Source organism: Nerophis ophidion, linkage group LG05, assembly GCF_033978795.1.
Source record: "Nerophis ophidion isolate RoL-2023_Sa linkage group LG05, RoL_Noph_v1.0, whole genome shotgun sequence".
In the NCBI taxonomy this organism is placed as follows: Eukaryota; Metazoa; Chordata; class Actinopteri; order Syngnathiformes; family Syngnathidae; genus Nerophis; species Nerophis ophidion.
The window spans coordinates 60,703,212-60,726,397 of record NC_084615.1 but is presented as its reverse complement, the minus strand read 5'-3'; the positions used below and the strand labels follow the sequence as shown (position 1 = coordinate 60,726,397).

The window sequence follows — 23,186 nt, the reverse complement described above, 5'->3', positions numbered from 1 at the left end:
TGGTGTCCTCCGGAACAAAGAGGAAAATAAGCATCCGGATTGTTATAGGTGCAAAGTTCAAAAGCCAGCATCTGTGATGGTATGGGGGTGTATTAGTGCCCAAGGCATGGGTAACTTACACATCTGTAAAGGCACCATTAATGCTGAATGGTCCAAACAGGTTTTGGAGCAACATACGTTGTCATCCAAGCAACGTTATCAAGGACGCCCCTGCTTATTTCAGCAAAACAACGCAAAGCCACGTGTTACATCAGCGTGGCTTCGTAGTAAAAGAGTGCGGGTACTTTCCTGGCCCGCCTACAGTCCAGACATGTCTCCCATCGAAAATGTGTGGCGCATTATGAAGTGTAAAATACGACAGCGGAGACCCCGGACTGTTGAATGACTGAAGCTCTTCATAAAACAAGAATGGGAAATAATTCCACTTTCAGAGCTTCAACAATTAGTTTCCTCAGTTCCCAAACGTTTATTGAGTGTTGTTAAAAGAAAATGTGATGAAACACAGTGGTGAACATGTCCTTTCCCAACTACTTTGGCATGTGTTGCAGTCATGAAATTCTAAGTTAAATATTATTTGCAAAAAAAAAAATAAAGTTTATTAGTTTGAACATCAAATATCTTGTATTTGTAGTGCATTCAATTGAATATGAGTTGAAAAGGATTTGCAAATCATTGTATTCCGTTTATATTTACATCTTACACAATTTCCCAACTGTGTAGTCTGTGTAGTCTGCATGTGACAAATAAAACTTGAACCTTGAAACTTCAGTGACAATCTACATTGTAAATAGTCATGAAAATAAAGAAAACGCATTGAATCAAAAGGTGTGTCCAAACTTTTGGCATGTACTATATATATATTTATTTATACTGTGTAGGTTCCTTCCGGCATATGCGGCAATCTACATTTCTGCCAGTGGATGCTGGGTGTGTGTGTGTGTGAGTATTAAAAAAAAATAAACGTTTAGCGATGTCAATATATCCCATAGGATTTGTGGCTTTATTGTTTTGTAAAACAGACCAAACTCGCCGCAAAATGAACTACAACAAGATTGATTTTTCAAAAATTATTTTACCGATTGAAAGTTGCCATCAATCCTACGTGTGTGCTCGGGCCCCAAAGCACCCACGGGATCGGCGCCTATGCCTTCCGGGTACTCCAGCTTCCTCCTACCTCCAAAGACATGCACCTGAGATAGGTTGATTGGCAACACAAGAAATTGGCCCTAGCGTGTGAATGTTAGTGTGAATGTTGTCTGTCCATCTGTGTTGGCCCTGCGATGAGATGATGACTTGTCCAGGGTATACCCTGCCTTTCGCGCCCGAGTGCAGCTGGGATAGGCTTCAGCTTTACTCAGCTTTATATAACATACAGAAATAAACAATGTTTTGTCATTTGTCCATCGATTCAATCTTGATGTATCGGAGAACGATTATCATTCATACCTTTATTTGGTACTGACAATACGGAAAAAAAGAGATATCATGTGCTTTTTGCAAGTTAGTATTATTTTTAAAGGATTTCAAAGGACCTTATCGATTCTTTATTGTCAATTTTTTTTTAATACATGCAAGAAAAATAAAAGAGTCGAGATACTGATATTGAAGTATTAATACTTTTGAGAACCCTAATTTAAAGGATATACAAACAATGAATGACATATAAACCTGAGAACTAATTACAGTGATAAAAATGGTCAAGTCTTTATTTCTGTTCTTTTTTTTCTGAAGCAATTTATTTGTAATGAAAAATAGAACAAAACAATGTGTATTAATATGGACTGATTACGGTCTTTAAGTGGATTGTGTTCAATGTGATTGCCAGCAACGGAGTGAGTGAGTGTTTAATTCCTGACTGATTGCATCAGAAGCCTCTTTGGGATCTCTGACTGATCCCAATCATGCTTATCTGAAGGGCCTCCTAGAAGACTGTGACTCTGTGTCAAAGGGATCAATAAATCTCACCATGTTGTGTGCCCATTGTGCGCATTAGACTCAATGTGCGAGTGTATATCCTCCTAGGGACCAGAATCCTCTTCTTGGAGGTTATGCATGAGTGGAGGAAAAATACAGAAAGTAAAAAATGCACAGGAAAAGCACAAGAAAAGCACAAGAAACAGTCTTTTGTCAGCAGCGTTGCTCACTGGTGGTTTATTTGTCAGAATGGTAACGTGTGTGTGCGTGTGTGTGTTATTGTGTTGTCCACATGATTGTCAGGTGGTCAGATTGCAATTAAAGTGAATGGATGAGTTTCAGTGTTCTGCTGACAAAGGTAAAATTATGATAGTCTCTCGTTGTTATATAAAGAGAGATGCATACATATGTGCGTTCTTACACACGCACAAATGCCTTGTGATGTGTTTATGAGCACATCTGCTCTCCTCAGTAGTGGAAATTACAGTCTGGCTCAGTTCCACGCTTCTCCTTTTCTTAAAAAGACCCATTTGCCTCAATTAGTGCAAAATGAGAGTGGATTGGGACTGTGAGATATTAAAAAGCATAATGTGGAGCAGATGAAGACGAGTGCAGGGAAGAGAAACGGAACACTGGCGACAGACAAGAGAGAATTCCCACTTTCCATGTCTGGTTTCGTAACTGTTCACTGTTTCCATTTATGGAGCTGTGTGACTGTTTTGCTTGGGTACGTGCTCACATTTGACTGCGTGTTGATATGTGCAAATGCATACTTATGTACTTGCATAAACTGATGTTAATAGAGCATGTTTGCATAATTACAGTCATTGCACAAGAGCTATCCGGACTCATTATTGTCAGTCATGAGGGCTAATGCTTGTTTGTTTTTTAAGAGTAAACAAAATGCACAAGCACATTCTGAAAATGCGCATTTCTTAGCGTGTTACAAATTATTCAGCACATTGAAATCCAATGTAAGCCTGCAATCATGTGACTGATTTGTCTGCAACTGGAATTTATTGACGGCGTTTGGTAAATATAACATTTTTGCAATTACTAATGCACCCCTGGATGAAATGTGTCAGCCAATCACGGCTCACATATTCAAAACGAATCTGTTGAGGGATCAGTCAGAGCGCCCATTGAGATCATCACACAACAGTGAGAGGGATTAAAAGACACCAGCAGAGATACACACACACACACACATTCTCTGTGCTTGCCTGTGGAAACACAAAAGAGTTGAATATGGCATTGTACTTTAATAACATTTCCTTTCATTGCATGACATTTTCAACAAAAGACTTCTTCATTAAAAGCCAAATATATGGTTTCTTTGTGGGTATGTATGTCCCTTTGTGATAGTAGTTTTACATTTTTGTGTCAGTCCAAGAGAAGCAGGTCTGAAATGGGAGACATGCCTGGAGGGAATTTGCATCACTTTTTGGCTTCTGCATAATTTGCATCATCTTATTAAAGTGCAGATGAAGTGAACCAGTGGCGTTCTCATGCTGAGCAACCAAGTCCTATCAAATCTGGCTCAATCGAGTCATGATTTTTCTTCTACCAAGTTAGATATTAATCCAGTGAGAACACATTCATCTTTACGAACATCATATGCCATCAAGTAATTTTTCGAGCAACTATAAATCAGTGTTTCCTGTGTATTCATTTATTTGTGGTGCCAGAAATACATTTCGACTGTCACAAATAGGCCTGTTCACTCTCACTCATCAACACATTATAACGGGACTGTCTGCGAACATAGCTTGTCGTTAAACCCCTGGTGGTATGCATCGTAACTCCGTCTCTTAAAGGGCTATTTGAACTTGCTCAAAGTTTTCAAACCAAAACATATAACAAGAACGCCATTGGCTAGCTGGTGTTACCATTAGTAGTTTGATAGCCTCCTGCCCTCTGGCCACAGCTACACGAGCCCCTGGGCCAGGACAGGCAGACTAGAGAGTTTCTTTCACAGTGCATTAACACTCTTGAGCTCTCACCCTGTTAAAAAACGTTAAACGCACTTTAATCAATGAAATATATGTAATTAATGTAAATTTTACCAATAGCAGAGTTCTTACCATCTCATATAGTTGCATCTATATTTATCGGCATTGTAAATATGATATAATACTTGGTCTATTACACTCTGGTTTGATGCTAAACTGCATTTTGATGCATTTATCTGTATAATTGTAATGACAATAAAGTTGAATCTAACCCAGGGGTGTGAAACGTACGGTCCGTGGGATGTGTTTGCTAAGTATAAAAATGACCCAACATATTTGAAAGAAAATAAACTGCTGTTCTAAATGTGTTCACTAGATGTCGCAATAGCAATTCTTTGTGTCTTTGTAGATTATGCTACATATGTAAAAAAAAAAATTAAACAAACCAAATGATGTTAGTGCATCAGTTGAGGAAAATTAGCAAACTAATAAAACATACTCTAATTTGATTTCGATATTTTTTTCATCTTGATAGATTGAAAATTAACACCAATGAGTTGATAATTTATTCATAAAGTATAAATTACGACAAATAAAGATAGAATACCATTAACCGCAACATGCTAGTGTAAAAAAAACCCAACAACATTGTGATTTGTACATTTTCTCAATGTGCTTCTTCAATTTTCAAACAAAAAAAACAATCAAAAGTTGTCTTTATTTTTAAGTTATCGTGCCGGGACAAGAGGTACGAAATGGATGGATGGATGCTCATCAGCTCAAAGAAAAAGTCTGGCATTCAGGCTCTCTCATGGATATGTCCTTCACGTCTACATACCCGGAGCACGTGCAAACACAAAAGCGGTCCTCGAGAAGCAACTCAAATTTGTAGTCATGTTGTTACGATAGGCTATACATTCAATGATAGCAAACATTAGTAGCTAAACTTTGCCAAATTGCTATCATTAGCTGAAAACAATTGCGGGTGCATGTGTTACAAGGGGCATTACGGCTTAAGGTTGCAAACTGCCCCTTTAACACACTTTATACACACCTGGGGCGTCACGTATTAAGACTTGCGTACGCTGAAATCAAGGAAATGTTACTCGTGTACACACAGACAAAATCATATGTATTAAAGTGTGCGCACGCATTAATCCAAGCACATCTCCTTTGTACTCCCCCATCAACATGGAACTGAGAACACATGTTGGAGTGGCTGGACCACTCCCTGTCCACACCCCCATTTAAATATGCACATCAAATTTGAATTAGTCATGTGCCTAAGAGCTTACCCTCTGCACAATCAGAAAACAAAAAGATAATGAGCAAGGCGGCATGAAATAAGAATTTCACCAACAATGACTTGGAGGAGCTTCTTGCTGGAGGGTAAAAATGTAGTCTATTCCAGTATTGTTGCAAGTTAGTGCAGCAGAGCATGCACCGGGGAAAAGGTGTGGTTTAGCATTTCACACTTTACCCACTGTTTTTTAACATGAGTATACTTTGCACACATGCTTGTTTGAAAGTGTTTAAGATGTAGTTTAACCAGAAAAAACAGCAAGCCACTGACGCTGATGATGCTGTTAAGACATGTATAATAGAATATAGAAAAAATACTAACATTTAAGTTTAGTTTAGTTTAGTCCTTATTTGAAGGGACAATGCATCGAAACATTAAACTCATAGACAGATATGTTTTGTACCAGATTATAGCTAAAAATCAAATTTTCATCTGCAGTCCCTGGTTACCTAAATTAAAGGGATACAAAAATCAGGCAATAAAATTATAACAATAAAATCATATTATAGCATGTAATGAAATGAAGAAAAGTCATAAAATGCCCTTTTATTGACACATACTTATTATTTAACACAACTACACCTCATTTACATCATAACACAAAGACAATACATGCTCTTGTTCACATCTATCATCATTTGTATAACACAATCATGATTTTAACAGACACACCTCATTTCTTACAACAAAATGCTCTAATGGATAAATATAATACACATTAAGTTGATGTGTCAATCAAAGTGCCCACCTCAGTGACCGTGTGAGCAGTTTTAAACGCTCCAAAGCCACTTTTTAACTTCAATTGTGAATGAAGATGAGTCTGTTAGACTTTTCGAGTTTGTGCGAGGTCGTCCCAGTCCTTTATCGCTTTATATAAAAGCGGTACCTTTGCTCACTGTGCTTTATAGGGATTAATATCAGGACACATAAATAAATGTTCTCACCAAGAAGTCACTAAACACACACAATATCAGCCAGTAGTTTATTCCTTGCTGTTACTAAGAATGTAAGAATCAGGACAGTAGGACCAGACCACATCACTACAATGTTGCTTCATTGCATTTGCGTATCACACATAATCTGACCAAATTAAAATGTTTCATGTTGACATATACATATTCATCATATGATGGCGAGCAATGTGTGTGCTCAAATTTCCTAATGTAATTTGATAGCTCAAATTACATTAGGAAAACCAGCTGTTGCTTCAAAATGTGCTTTAATTACAGCATGTTCAGCTGCATTGTATGGGAAATGAATATACCTGGCTAACTTGCAACACTTTGCCCATGTTTTTTTATATCCGTTCGTGTAAATTCTTCATATGTCTCTAAAGTGCACATCAATCATTGTGAGAAGTACTTGTTTGACATTTCTTTAATTAAACAGTTACTCAGCCTCACCTGAGTGTCGGCAAAATATCCAGATCATGTAGAAATGTGCGTATACGCCAGCCATGGAGATCATCATCATAATTTTTTTTATTCCTTTCATGAAAATGCATACATACAAGCCACAAATAGTTCACACTCTCATAGTTTTTTTTGTTTCTTATACATTTCCATGATCAGAAAGGAGCAGATGGAGGAATAATATTATTATATTTATATTCCCCTTTTCTAACACGAATTATTTAAATGACTTTGTGTGTGAATGTGAATGTGAATGTTGTCTGTCTATCTGTGTTGGCCTTCGATGAGGTAGCGACTTGTCCAGGGCGTAAGCCGCCTTCCGCCCGATTGTAGCTGAGATAGGCACCAGTGCCTCCCCGCTACCCCAAAGGGAATAAGCGGTAGGAAATGGATGGATGGATGGATGGATGGACTTTATCACTGGGGCTTCGTGGTGGTAGAGAGGTTAGTGCGTCTGCCTCACAATACGAAGGTCCTGAGTAGTCATGGGTTCAATCCCGGGCTCGGGATCTTTCTGTGTGGAGTTTGCATGTTCTCCCCGTGAATGCGTGGGTTCCCTCCGGGTACTCCGGCTTCCTCCCACTTCCAAAGACATGCACCTGGGGATAGGTTGATTGGCAACACTAAATTGGCCCTAGTGTGTGAATGTGAGTGTGAATGTTGTCTGTCTATCTGTGTTGACCCTGTGATGAGGTGGCGACTTGTCCGGGGTGTACGCCGCCTTCCGCCCGATTGTAGCTGAGATAGGCACCAGCGCCCCCCCGACCCAAAGGTCGGGGGGGCGCTGAATAAGCGAAAGAAAATGGATGGATGGGACTTTATCACTGTTCCCTCTACAGACACCCGAACTCCAACATACTTTTACATTTTTGTTTAAGCATTTTTACAATGATACGTCCAATCAAAATCAAAAATCAGTTTGATATAATGGCAGTTGTCTCTTTTTGTAACTCTTTTTAAATACAAACATATTTCTGCAACTTTTTAAGTCTTTCTTTAGAGAATTTAGAGATAACATGAGGCACCGCACATTTCCACAAGCAGTTCAATATCGAAACAACTCTTCTCAACTTTGCTGTGAAAAAACACTTAATTAATAAGGGCGCTGGTCTGCCAGGGAATAAGAAGACATAGCAGGAGGAATTAGTGTTCCCATCTTAATTTGGTGTCGCTATATTTAGCAAATATTTTAAACCCTATTTTACTTCCAGCAATTTCTTTATGGTCTTATTAGACACTTATGGAGATTTAAAGCCCTGACAAGTTGCTCAGCCTTGTGACATAAAAAAAAACAGCAATAAGAAACAGAAAAAAGTTAAGTTTTTGTTTCTAAACACGATGGAGGCAGTGTGGCGCAGATGGTAGAGCAGCCAGCTAAGCAACTTGAGGGTTCCAGGTTCTATTGCAGCTTCTGCCATCCTAGTCCGTTGTGTCCTTGGGCAGGATGCTTCGCCATTGCTCCTGATGTGTTGTGGTTAGCGCCTTGCATAGCAGCCATCTGTGTGTGAATGTGATGTATAATGTAAGGTGCTTTGGGTATCATTCCAGCTATAGTAAAGCGTTATATAAATACGAACATACAGACCATTTAAGCACATTTGTTTTGCTTTTCAGGATTTTTTAAAAAACTATTTAATATTCATCCATAATGTTATTATTCCTCTCTCCTACTGCACCCACTACATTCACATTAGCATGCGTCATGGCCAATCAAGCAAATTAGACAAAGGATGTTATCTAGCACGCCCTCTCAACCCCCAACCTTCCACAACAAATAGACTGCATTCCTGTGGGAAACACTAAATATGTAATAGTTTCTACTTAAAAGAACAGCTTTAAAATTATTTTTGATACAGTGGGTGGTCTTCTTTTGTGGTTTATATTACTGGTACGCCACTCGGGTCACTGCTCATGTTGTGTTAGGGTCTTTTTTAGAATTGTATGCCATTTTCACTCAAGCTCAGCTGCACACTGAAATCCCCAGAAAATGTTTAGTTTTCGACACGATTAACTCCTAAAATCACACAATTCTTTTAGTGTTTTTGTTAATTGACAAATGCATTTGCCTATCTGTGTTCTGTATATAAACAGTATATACAGTGTATTTCTCAGTGTGGCTTAGTACATGAATATACAACTGTAAGCTAAAGATCTAAATGATCCCAATGGTTACTTAAACTGTCAGTAAATATTGTATTGTTGTTTTCCTTGCTATTAATTCAGCAAAGTGGAGACCAGTAAGTCTGGGAAATGTTTTCTTGCAGCCTGCATGGAAGTCCATCCATCCATCCATTTCTACCGCTTATTCCCTTTTTTGGGGTCGCGGGGGGCGCTGGCGCCTATCTCAGCTACAATCGGGCGGAAGGCGGGGTACACCCTGGACAAGTCGCCACCTCATCGCAGGGCCAACACAGATAGACAGACAACATTCACACTCTTAATATCGCTGTGCAAGAATATCACCACGTTTTCTTTCTTTCTTTTTTTAGTTTATTTCAAACATGAGCACGCTTACAGTATAATAAATCACACCACAGTTCGTATCATTTCTCTTTCTAACAGTTCTGAAAAGGAGTAGGAAGAAGCAAAGCTTATTTAATCATACCCCTTTCCCACTTCAGACAGTTTATAAATACATACGTTCATTTACTGTCTTCTTTTTGTAACACAATGGGTCCCATTCAGCACCCATCCATCCATTTTCTACCTCTTATTCCCTTCGGGGTCACGGGGGGCGCTGGAGCCTATCTCAGCTACAATCGGGCGGAAGGCAGAGTACACCCTGGACAATCCCCCATTCAGCAATAAGTTCCTTACTTTTCCTCTTATATTTCTTCCTAAGTGATTTCCCGTGTTCTTAACTGGCCAAATTGCTCCCACCTGCTGTTCTTAAGTTGCTGAATGCCAAATGGTTAGCGTGTGCGTTTCTATCATAATTTGCATATAAACACGCCATTATTTCCACAATATGCATATGTAAACAACACCCTTAATTCTGCAATTTGAGTAGGTACACGTTCTGAATTCCCCATATAAGGGCACAAATACGTCGGAAAAGCCAAACATCCAACACACGGAGAAAAGACAAACAGATTACAAAAGAAAAATTCGTATTATCCCGTGGGGGAAATACATAATGTCAAAATGTAAGTTTAGGAAAGGGGGGACTGCTGAGGTAGCCTAAAGTGTTCAAATAAATATTTGTCACTTCGGGCAAAAAGGTCTACATGATTGTGAAATATGTGCTCCCTCCACAGGGCACAATCTGTGGCATCTCGCAGCAGCAGCAAGAGTGTGTGTGTGTATGTGTGCGTGTTTGTGTGTGTGTGTGTATATCTATCTATCTATCTATCTATCTATCTATCTATCTATCTATCTATCTATCTATCTATCTATCTATCTATCTATCTATCTATCTATCTATCTATCTATCTATCTATCTATCTATCTATCTATCTATCTATCTATCTATTTATCTATCTATGATATTAATTTAACATTAGACAATAGAAGTAAGGGAACATGTCACACTTAAGAACAAATACTGTAGGCCACCCTAAGAGTGCTCTGGAGTATTCATAGATTTTGTTCTTACCTACAATACGAACAAATCCCAGCTTAGAAAACATTGGTGAATACAAAAATCTCCTTAAAAACTTCATAAATTGGCCTAAGAACAAAATTTGTTCTTAAGAACGGTTTCTAAATAGGGCCCAATGATATCAGTGAATGGTTTAAACAGCAGTTCTTGTAATAAAAAAATAAGTTAGTCATGGTAAACATACTGAGATGAAGAATATCCTGTTTTCAATAAGGTTGAAGGTGTTTGTCATAATTCTTCTTCTTTGTACTTTGTAAGCACAATTAATTTGAACAACCTCTTAAACGGTATCGTATCAGTACATTGTCAAACTTATTTGCTTAATCCATTCCATAGTTTGATTCAGAATACTGATATGCCAAAGGTTTTTAGTGTTGTACGGGCATACAAATGTTTTAAGTTAGTTTTTCCTCTAAGGTTATATTTCTCCTCTTTAGTTTAGAAGAATTGTTGTACATTCTTGGGTGGCAGGTTATAGTTTGCATTGTACATAATTTTAGCTGTGTGCGATGTTACCAAATCGTGGAATTTCAATATTTTTGACTCAATAAATAAAGGGTTTGTATGTTCTCTATATCCAAAATTATGTATCAGTCTAACTTTTTTGTAACACGGTTAATGAATGAAGCGCACATTTGTAGTTGTTTCCTCATATTTCATAGAGTATGTCCTGGATCAAAAATCACTTTATATTCTATACTGCTCGCTAGTGTTACCAAATCTTGTAATTGTGTAGAAATATGAGGAAACAACTATAAATGTGCGCTTCATTCATTAACCGTGTTACAAAAAAGTTAGACTGATACATAATGTTGGCTATAGAGAACATACAAACCCTTTATTTATTGAGTCAAAAATATTGAAATTCCACGATTTGGTAACATCGCACACAGCTAAAATCATGTACAATGCAAACTATAACCTGCAACCCAAGAATGTACAACAATTCTTCTAAACTTATTGAACAAATATACTGTATTTTCTTAACTGATTTTGGAGTTGATACATTGAATAAAACCTTTCTCTCACACAATTATTATGCCTAACAATTAAATGTACAGTATGATCTAAGTTGTTTTTGGAGATTTTGAGTTGTAAACATGTTGTAAATATTACGTTAATAGTTTTGATGACCATAGCTTACAGCTAATAAACGTTCTTATCAGCAAATGAACAGCAAACATACTTTCTGAGCCTTCCTTTGCTCTCTTAAGTCCTTGTTATGCTACAACGTCACAGCGTAAACTAGTTCACTTCCCCTCTTTGAACCCCCCTCGCGTCAACAGTGACATGGACCGCCGAACTCTGATTGGTCAGCCTTTTATAACACAGCGGTACCCCGGTTAACGTCAATAATACATTCTATAAGTTAATTATTGAACAGTTACAGCTTAACAAGCAGAAATAACTATAAAAGTCTAATGAAAAGAACAAATGAACACTTTACATAATTTTTAGCGTCATTGAGCACGCTAACAACACAGTGGAGAAACAGGAGGGGAGAAGTGGAGAGTGGAAACACCACGTCTAAGAGAAACTTCTCAACATCTTTAATCGTTTTTGGTCTCTGTTTTTTGAATACCTTCACTCTCTTTACAACATTATCGTTCTCGTTCTTTCTTTGCCAGGATGCTACTTATTGTTGACACAGACTATCTGTATTTACTCGCTAAATCAGCCACTACAATTACAATCATTTCCTTGTGGAATTTTGGCAGTAGTTCTCATCCTTTTTTCCAGAATTCTGACACTTTTGGTCCCAGAATTTGTTACTAGGCATTTGTTATTAGTCGCACTCCACAACAAATCCAAGTGCCGACTTGATCTGACCAGCATGAACTGATTAACCCTTCTCAGATGAGAGGTTTAAAGGCCTACTGAAATGAGATTTTCTTATTTAAACGGGAATAGCAGGTCCATTCTATGTGACATACTTGATAATTTCGCGATATTGCCATATTTTTGCTGAAAGGATTTAGTAGAGAACATCGACGATAAAGTTTGCAACTTTTGGTCGCTATTAGAAAAGCCCTGCCTTTACCGGAAGTATGTGCGCGTGACGTCAGGAGTTGCAGGGCTCCACACATATTCACATTGTTTTTAATGGGAGCCACCAGCAGTAAGAGCAATTCGGACCGAGAAAGCGACAATTTCCCCATTAATTTGAGCGAGGATGAAAGATTTGTCAATTAGGATATTGATAGTGAAGGACTAGAAAAAAAAGAAAAAGCGACGGCTCCGGGCGGTGGCAGTGTGAGCGTTTCAGATGTAATTACACACATTTACTAGGATAATTCTGGAAGATCCCTTATCTGCTTATTGTTTTAATAGTGTTTTAGTGAGATTGTAAAGATTGTAAAGACATACCTCGAGGTCTGATGGCCGCCAAACTCACTGCTGCCTTTTTTGACAGCTGCTGCAGGATGACGAATAACCCAATGATGTCTCCGGTAAGATATATATCACAATTTTCCCATCCAAAAACATGCTGGTTGACGTAGTAAAAACATGTTCGCTTGACCGCTCTGCTTCACAACAAAGAAACACTGGCTGTTTCTCGGTGCTAAAGACAGTTGCAATCCACAGCTTTCCACCAACAGCATTGTTCTTTATAGTCTCCATTATTAAATGAACAAATTGCAAAAGATTCAGCAACGCCGATGTTTAAAATACTGTGTAATTACGCGATGAACAGAGACGACTTTTAGCCGTGTTTGGTGCTGCGCTAATATTTCCTGACAGTCCGTGACTTCACGCGCACACGTCATCATTCCGCGACCTTTTCAACAAGAAACTCGCGGGAAATTTAAAATTGCAATTTAGTAAACTAAAAAGGCTGTATTGGCATGTGTCATATAAACTATCAGACTGCGTGGTCGGTAGTAGTGGGTTTCAGTAGGCCTTAAATGTCTTCTAAGACAAACTTAACAGTCCAGTTGTAATTGATTAAGTAGGAACAGAAAAAAAAAAACCTGGATTAATATTGTACAGGTATACTAACAAAACATAAACGTTACTATACCACTTCTAAAAAGTACCGGTTCCCTTTTTTAATTTATTTTTTTTATTAACGTGTATGACAGCGAGCCGTTGTCACGTTGTGACATTGCTGGTTTTAAGAGCAGAGGAGCATGTTCGGCAGCACACAATCACGGAGTACTTATAAGCAAAAACAGTGTGTAGACAGAAAAGGGCTTAAAAACTAACGATAAAGGTCAAGTTATAACACTGAAACGTTGCTCTACAAGAGGTGCTTTAAATCATGGCTAGCTAGCTTGCGGGTAACGTCCATCCACAGTCGACAGTGTTTTAGCTACTTCTAAATCACTAATCCTCGCCTCCATGGCGACAAATAAAGTACATTTCTTACAAGTATCACACCTGCAGGACTAGGAATAGCTAAGCATGTTTCACTGCACACCGCAGGAGGATACAATAGCTTACCGCTAACATGCTATCACTCCTCAATGTATACAAATGCCATGGATGGTTCTACACTGTAATGATACCAATTACAATAGCGTATCTAGTCGATACTACAATGATTACATCGATATTTTTTTTATCATCACAAAATCTTTTTTACTTGAAAAAAAATATATGTTTATAAACACATCGATACCCAAATGTGTGGTATCATCCTAAACTAATGTAACGTATCCAAACAACAAAAGAATAAGTGCTTCTTACCTCCATCCATCCATTTTGTACCGCTTGTCCCTTTTTGGGTGTGCTTCTTACATTCGAACAAAAGTGTAGATAAAACATGTTAATACAGAAAGTAAGCATATATTAACAGTAAATAAACAAGCAGATTAATAATGCATTTTGTACCGCTTGTCCCTCATAATTTTGACAAAATAAATGAATTAAAATTACACAGTATTACTTCATACATCAGCAGCCAAATTAGGAGTCTTTGTTTGCGTACTTACTACTAAAAGACAAGTTGTCTAGTATGTTCGCTATTTTATTAAAGGACAAAATTGTTCTTCGATTGGAATAAGAAACATATGTTTAATTGTTTTGTGATCCCCTTTATTTGGAAAGTATCGAAATACATTTTGGTACGGGTACCGGTACAAAAATAGGGGTATCAGGACAACCCTACTTACAAGTGTGTCGCGACTCGCAAAATTTGATGTCGTCAACAAACAAATGTGAATTCCAGTACTGTAAATAAACGGAACAAAAATAACTCTAACTTTGGCAACATTTTGGCAAAATAATGTAATCTAAGGCATTTTTCAACTAAGGTTGCAGAATTAGCCTTACCTGTTTTTCCCTCCTGTGAAAGCTCTTTTCCTATGTACAACTCTTTCTTGGTTGGTTTCGGGCAGCATTTACATCAAAAGTGACTTGACTAGTTCCAGCTGTAATAACAATCTGAGTGTGGCTTTTAATGCCACTGTATTATACACAAGGAGTCAAATATCTAGTCAATGGGAGTGGTGATATCTCATTCTCAAGAAAACACTGCCCTTTGGCTTTTCTGCAGAAAATTGAACATCACGCTGTCAACGCAGATGTTGAGCTATAAAAAGATCAAGACAGCGTTGGCAAGGACAGCTTTGGCAAGGACAGCGTTGGCAAGGACAGCGTAACAACTACGCAGGAGCATTATCCAGGCTTCAATCTGAATTGAAATCAAATAACTTTTAAGCGACCTAATAGTACAGCTTAGTGGTGCGGCGTGGCACAGTTGCTAGAGCGGCCGCGCCAGAAACTTGAGAGTTTCAGGTTGGATTCATTCTTCAGTCATCCCAGTCACTGCCATTGTGTCCTTGGGCAAGACACTTTGTACAGACCGCCTTATTCAAAAGAGGAGTTTGCGTAGACACTCTTATTTACTGAACATTAATGTTATGTTATGCGTGCTATGGCGTTTTGCTACAGTATGTTTTTAAACATGCATGAGACATCTGCTACTTTTTATGAGCATTTAGAAGCAGTCCTGCATTGTATCCATAATGAAACCACTTTTTTGGGTTATTTCTTTTTATAGTTGAAGATGCACTCATTTGTGAGAGGCTGCACCTTCTCCTTTCAAAATGCAAACAAATGCATAGTTAAATAAGTTTTTTTCATATAATAAAAATATTATTAATATATATTCTATGTGAAAAAAATGAACGTCATTAAAAAACACTAAAAGATACCAAAACGTATTAATTGAATTTGTTTTCATCTCCTATTGCAACTTTTTCACAGCAACACATTTTAAAGCAAACAATTATAACAAGAACATTACCTGCAGGCCTATGTTACCATTAGTGGTTTAACAGAACACATTAGTTTAAAAATTGTGTCTTTATTTTTCACAATCATAAAGTTTATATAATAAAATGATTGGTGTTTACGGCGGTCACTCACCCGGTCTCGTGAACACGTACGGTTAGGGAGCACATGCACGCATACCAAAGCAGTCCAAGAGTAGCAAAGGACAATTTATAGTCATGTTGTTGTTATGATAGAGTGCACGTTCAATGACAGCTAACGCTAGCTATCCAAATTGCTATTATTAGCTAACAAAACCTAACGCTAATGCGCGTACATGTGTTACGTATGTTTGTAATTAGGTCATTACGTACAAGAAGCTGTAAGAGGTCAGGATATACTGTGCAAAATACATTAGAACGTTGGTACCCTGTAGGCGTCTGTGGAAATGTTGCAAACAGCCCCTTTAAGTCCTCTAGCAGCTATAAAATTGTAAATTTATGTTGCTGAATAGATGATGTATCTAAAATGTTTTATTTTTAAAAATTGTTATATTATATTTTATCTTTACCGTCCACAATGTTGACACACACGTAGGATGGAGGATTCTCCTTTGTCGATCATCTGTCTGGATATCGCGAATACTGAACCTTCAGCCGTGTGTGGAACTGTGTCATTTTGCACGTCCTTCTCACAAGTGCTACATAAATTGCAAAAAAGTGCCTGCAAAACGGTGATGAGTGTTCATAAATCACATTGCGCATGCTGAATAATTATATTTGCATCTTCTGCTCCCAGTTTTTTGGGTATTTTGATGATCAGCATATATTTTGCATAATAATGATGACAGAGACGCAAAATGGATTGCACGCCCTATTCAGCTCCATTAACAGACGCAATCCCCTTTGCACATATTTAATAGATCGTGTTAGCCTGTGGTAGTGGCCTAGTGGTTAGTGTGTCTACCCTGAGATCGGTAGGTCGTGAGTTCAAATCCCAGCCGGGTCATACCACAGACTATAAAAATGGGACCCGTTACCTCCCTGCTTGGCACTCAGCATTAAGGGTTGGAATTGGGGGTTAAATCACCGTAAATGATTCCCGGGCGCGGCACCGCTGCTGCCCACTGCTCCCCTCACCTCCCAGGTGGTGTTCAAGGGTGATGGGTCAAATGCAGAGAATAATTTTGCCACATCTAGTATGTGTGTGACAATCATTGGTACTTGAACTTTAACTTTAAAAGTTTGCATGTGTTTTAGGCAGGGCCAGCCTTTGACGATTTGACGCCCCAGGCGAGAGTGTACTAACCGCTCCCTGGCCCCTCCAGAAAAGTTTTCCCCGCTACCCTAGAGAAAAGACTATATGCAACACTAGACAGTTAGCAATGATTTATTTTATATGTCAAAACAGAAAAAATGCAATTTGAAAAAAAATATAAACCATTTAAATAATTTCACTCAGAATAAAAAAAAAGAAAATTATGTAAAAGTAGTACAGATGGCATGAGGGTAAAATTGGGGAATACATTAGCTATGTTCTCTTAATTTTCTCTCTATTTACTGTACTAAATGTCTGTAAAAGTAGTGGTGATGGAAACGTTTCCCATCATATCTTTTCGGTAATGTGATGTCTGAGTTTACCTTATAAGGTCCTCGACTAAGTAATTCAGTTCTTAGTGTGTCAGTCAAATGGTGTGGCCATTTAGCAGGATTAATAGGGGTAGTTTTGATCGATTCACAAGCATTTGTTGAAGCTGAAGTGTCTTCAGGTTGTTGGATTGTGACATTGAGTCTGATGCTTCATTATCCTGGAAGAAAATTAAACACACACAGAACAACTTTGAAATATATCTGTAAATGTATTAATAATGATGATTTTAGTTTGATTAGAAGACCAATATTTTAAATTTTGACTTTTTTTCAAACATTTGCTATGCCCTGTTAACATAATGAGTATATATATTGATATACTGTAATTATTTGTCAAGGCATATAAGCAAAGTATATACAATATATATGAGCATAATATAACGATATGGTGCAATCCACAATATATGTACAGTTACAGTATAACCTCGTACTTCCTATTCCAGTAACAAAGTAATACTGACTATACTTTTCTATTATTAAAAAAGATTGTATAACAGCAATGAAAGCTACTTGAGAATGAGCATGCAAGCTAATATCTATTATTAATATCCATTATTTTGTCTTTTAGAATTATTTTATCAGTATTAGAATACATTCAAGCACGTGTTTGAATGCAGTCAAAAAGACAACTGCTTCAGATGAATAGACAAGGATGTCTTGACAGTATTTAAAAACGAGTCTGATATTGAATAAAATGTATTAACGTTGAACATATATGTTGTATATTTTTTAATTGAAAAATGATTTTTATGACAGTTTGTTACAAATTACAAACACGTAATGTTGAGTCTGTCTCTCAGCAGCAAATGTGCTGCTTCTTGCTGTCAGAATAGTTACTGTAGTGTAAAGCACAAAATGGCATGCATTTTAACTTTAAAGTACTTTTTCTAATATGATACACATATTACACTAATATTGTATGTATTGTTTAATAAAACAATGAAAATGAGAAGACTTTGGCCTGCAATCATATTCCAAAACTGAAAAAACCTACATTATTCTTTACGGTGAGGCTCAGGTGAACACGTCCCCTCCTCCTTTATACCAGCCTACATGTGCCTGTCGTGACTGTAAATATTTTCTAATAGCGTCTACAAAATCGCAAATAGCATCCATTATTTCCAATAAATATTATCTTACATTTCAGCAAAATTTACCAATAGCTGAGCTTACATTAAATGCAGATTTTTTGTTTGGGTTACTGACTTTTTCACCACTTGTGCATTTCTGGATTTTCTGCTTTACAGATGTTGCTTATTTACTTTCTGTTCACTTCAGAAGTTCACCCAATTGAGCTTATAATTACTGTATGGGAACTACTCTCGCTCTTCCTGTTGAAAAAAAGTCATGATGCTAACGCTAAAAATTAATTAGCTGAATTTACATACGTACTTCTGCTCTAAGCCCGCTCTATAGGCCGCACCAGATAACTTTGATGTCCCCATTTTCATCGTAAAAGATTATCAATCAGATACCATGAATTGATTCACGTGGATCCCGACTTAAACAAGTTAAAAAACTTATTCGGGTGTTACCATTTAGTGGTCAATTGTACCTGCGATGAAGTGGCGACTTGTCCAGGGTGTACTCCGCCTTCCGCCCGATTGTAGCTGAGATAGGCACCAGCGCCCCCCGCGACCCCAAAGGGGATAAGCGGCAGAAAATGGATGGATGGGTCAATTGTACGGAATATGAACTGTACTGTGCAATTTACTAATACAAGTTTAAATCAATCAATCAATCAATAAAATTGCTCCAGTAGCCTTCTTTGATTCTGACACAACATGATGTCGCCCTCCACCAGCAGTAGCAGCACGTCACTTCATAGGTCATAGGTTTGATTGTTATTTTTTTAAAGAAAGCATTCCAATTAAGTGCACAGAGTGTGCATTATACAAACACTTTTATTTACGTATCTTTGTTGTTATCAAAAATATTTTTTGTTTTTTTACATTCTGCAATTTGGCGCTTCCTCTAAAGTATGGCGCCCCGGGCGGCCGCCTTGATTGACAGTCTGTCTGGTTTTAGTACACGCATACCTTTAATAAATCCGGCCCTACATGTGTGTGTGTGTGTGTGTGTGTGTGTGTGTGTGTGTACGTTAACCACCAGGCTCTGTGACTATTTCACATGTTGCATTTAATATTAATTTGGGCTGTCTTGATTAAATATTTTTCAATTCAAATCTAATTTGTTAGATTTTTCCCATTGTTGACCATCAGTCGAATCTATTTATTTATATTTGTCAAATTTCTGACAGCACAGCATCAACTCTCCTACGTCCCGCATGTAGAAACATCCCCCCAACACTATTAGAAATATAATTTTGTGAACAGACAAATATATTTTAGAGACACACCAGGAAGCAGCGACTGCTTTGAGCCGAAACTGTAAGTAGGTAAGAATTACACTCTCTAAAAACTATTTGTCTGCACACAAGAATATATTACTAATATTTAAAGAAACATGATGAACATTATATATTTTTTCCTCCCAACACACCTGCTGGTATTAACTTACCTCCCTTCCCCGGAAACAGTTCGATGCAATTACGAGGTTGATTAGATTCCTCCAAATCGAATTGTTGAATCTTTGACTTTATTAAGACAGCCAAATTATTCAATGGTGAATTAATTATTACAATCTTTGAACATTTACATTTGAGATATTGTTCATTGGCTCACTTCAATTAACACATTTCTCATACAATTCATAAAAGTATCTAATTCGTAATTGTGAATCACTCAAAGAAAAACAATAAGAAGACAGATCTAATTCCCACAAATCTGTCTGTCATTAGACAGTGCTCATTAGAATTTCCCTTGAGAAATGATGAAAGATGAGCTCCAGAAGTCTCGGCTGTCGAGAGTGCACCGATATGAACGGACTCATGTTCAAATCACATTATGCAATTTTCACACAGAGCAGAGTGCAAGCAGGAACAGTTATCCAGCTGTAAAATCTCTGCATAGGCAGAGAGCTTACTGGATCATTTTGACAGGATTCTGTTGGGCTTGCCCCAGGGATAAATAAAGTACTTTCTATTCTATTCTATTTATTAAACATATCTCCGTGTGCCTGCACGTGTTTCATTGCTGGTTTGGGATTATCAGTCAAAGTGCTTTGGACATACAACTCCTAGAAGATAACATTGTTGGGCTTTTTTAACAAGACTGTGCAAGACTGAAAATCACAGTGTGAGGTATTTTCAACTGTTCTCTCAGTTGCTGTTTTCTCCTTCTCTATTGTATTTGTCTTTTCTCTCTTTTCAGAGCATTGTATAGTGAGTTGCTGATCTAAAGCTCTGGTCCTAATCTCTGACCAGAGTGGACAACCACACTCTAAAGTCTAGAGCAACATGACCCAGGAGGGGCAGGCTTTGCCGTCTCCCACCCCACCAGAGAACCCAGCAGAGCCCATTAACACCACCAGCGACCTGCCAGAGCAAGACAAGCCTGGTTGTGAAGACATAAACGAAGGAAAACAAGAAGAAGACATCTGCAAGGAAGAAGAGGAAACACAGGGGGGTGCACACTGTAATGTTGAAGGGAGGGAAGAAACAAAAGCAGAGGGAGGAGAGGGTGTTCACCATCACCAGGCGGACAAGGAGAAGGAGGAGGAGAGGGATGCGGCAAACGGGAATGGATGCGGAAATGATGAGGTGAGCTCAACAGGGGAGAAGGAAACACATGCTGCAGATGAGATGACAGAAGAAGAGGAGGGGAGAGAGGATGAAGAGATGCAACCACAAACAGAGGAAGAAGCAACTCGGCCCAGACAAGCTGGACGGTTAGTTCAACAATTAATTCATCACTATTCAGATGAGAAGATGTTAGCAAAAATTTTAAAATACATGGCTTGCATGAGAAAAAAACAAACAAAAAAAAACCCATCCATGAATTACACTTCCTCTTACTTTTACTGCTTAGCCCAGCTCAGGCTTAGTGCACTGAAATCACTGCAACGGAATCTGTTTTTGGCCAAGCATTCACATGCACAAAGCATCACATAAGCTTCACAGGAGCATTTTATCATCCTTAGTACCCTTAAACAAGATGACATGCTCAAACATGCACACACTAACACACTTGTGGGTGGTAGAACAATGGTGAAGGGCCTAATTAATTAGCCACCAATCAGTATGGGAAGATTTTTGTGAAAAAGTATGTGATTGCCATTGCCGATTAATGGCTTTTAATGTCGATCACAATCGCTGATGCCTTTTGGCTGACACTATCTATTTTTAGTTCCTCAGCTAACAAAGTTACAAAAATTTTAATTACCACTGACATTCCTACACGCTAGGTGTGGTGAAATTACTCTCCGCATTTGACCCGTCCCCTTGTTCTGCTCGGGAATCATTTTAGTGATTTAACCCCCAATTCCAACCCTTAATGCTGAGTGCCAAGCACGGAGGTAATGGGTCCCATTTTTATAGTCTTTTGTATGACTCGGCCGGTGTTTGAACTCACAACCTACGGATCTCAGGATGGACGCTCTAACCACAAGGCCACTGAGCATGTAGGTTAACATTATTCCCCTCTTTTTTGACAAATAAAATACACTTCCAAATATCATTATCAATATTCATTATCACAGGAAGATGAGGCTGAATATCATTAGCAAGACCGGAGCAGACATGGTAATAGCTATGCTAACCACTAAGCGAGCCTGAAACAACACCAAGAAATAAGTGTTTAGTTAAGTTGAAGAAGTGTAAATGGAAGCTGGTTGCAGCAGAAAGTAAGTAGTTGTCAACAGGAAACTAACAAATAGATAAATAAGAGTCTAGACTGAGAGAGAATGATATAATAACAACTGTTGGTGTGTCAGCATTGTCAAAATAGGTACACAACATTTAAGAGAAGGGCAAATCAATCCACAAATTGGTGGTGTCCTTTCCAAGGGCATTGTCAGTATATGATTGATACTAATGTGACTAGGTCGATATTTTAATTTTCTTAAAAATGGTTTAATGTTTCAAAACTCAGAAATAATTCTATGGACTCAGGAGGACTTTGAGGGGAAAAAAAGCAAAGGATTTGTAGGAATAGTGGATGGTAGTATTTCATTTTGTGTAGGTGCTGTGTAGTATTGACTTTGTTTTGATCCAACAATTGTATGTAATGAAAGAGAATAAGGAAGTAGTTTAAATATTGCGATGATAATGTTTAAAGGCCAACAGCACACATTATAAATACATTGAAAAATGTATACTTAATATGTGTGCTCGGTATTGATATTGGCCAATCTCACTCATGGATGATCGGACTCAGGAGCATAAAACCCTATAAATCCCTATTTCCCACACATATTACAATATGTTTTACTTTTCCACCACCTGCCATAATATTAGGTACACCTGGGAAAATAAATATATGTATGTTCAAAAAAACGTTTATTATAGACTAATTATAGTTTTACAGACAGAAAAAACAATGAAAAATACATATAGACAGTACTGTAAATATTGAATGAAATGGATTGATGAACATTTAACATTGATTTCACTTAAAAAAAAAGCACAGAGACTGAGTCACCAATGTGTAAAATGCTTTGTTTGCGCCCTTGATTCTGTGTAATGATACTCGGGTAAACAGATTAAATTGTTTAGTCCAATGATTGAGGGTACTATTACAGAGGCGGTGTACGAGAACTGGGACAAAGTTTTGGCGTAGATTTTTGTTAAAAAAGTAATCATTCGAAACGTGGGGCATAAGAAAATCACAGTTGTGCTTTAACAACAATTTTGCTTTTTAAAAGATAATAAACTCAGCTATGGATAAAGAGATATAACAGTATGTTTATTGTTGTGGTGGTAGTGGTAGTTGTAGCACAAGTGTTAAACTTTGGAATGTTGCTAATATCTTGTCACGGCTATACAAACTGCACGGCATTACAGCCTCCCTAAGATTTAGGGAGACTGTTATGCCGTGAATTGATTGATTGAAATTTTTTATTAGTACATATTCAATACAATTGACCACTAAATGGTAACACCTGAATACGTTTTTCAACTTGTTTAAGTCGGGGTCCACGTTAATCAATTCATGATACAAATATATACTATCAGCATAATACAGTCATCACACAAGTTAGTCATCAGAGAAATGGACTTTGAAATAGTGTAGGTCTGAC

General features: G+C 37.8%; 1 protein-coding gene across 2 annotated transcripts in view; it reads left to right on the top strand.

Annotated features, from left to right (window-relative positions):
- psd2 (pleckstrin and Sec7 domain containing 2) overlaps positions 1 to 23,186 on the top strand; it is a 76,994-nt gene that overhangs the window by 9,710 nt on the left and 44,098 nt on the right. The window contains exon 2 of one of the 2 annotated variants that reach the window (XM_061901664.1): positions 20,321 to 20,837. In XM_061901664.1, coding sequence (XP_061757648.1) covers positions 20,407 to 20,837 — 431 coding nt within the window. In that variant the 5' untranslated portion in view covers positions 20,321 to 20,406. Of the gene's footprint in view, positions 1 to 20,320; positions 20,838 to 23,186 lie in introns of those variants that run through there. The other variant, XM_061901665.1, reaches the window with a different exon arrangement.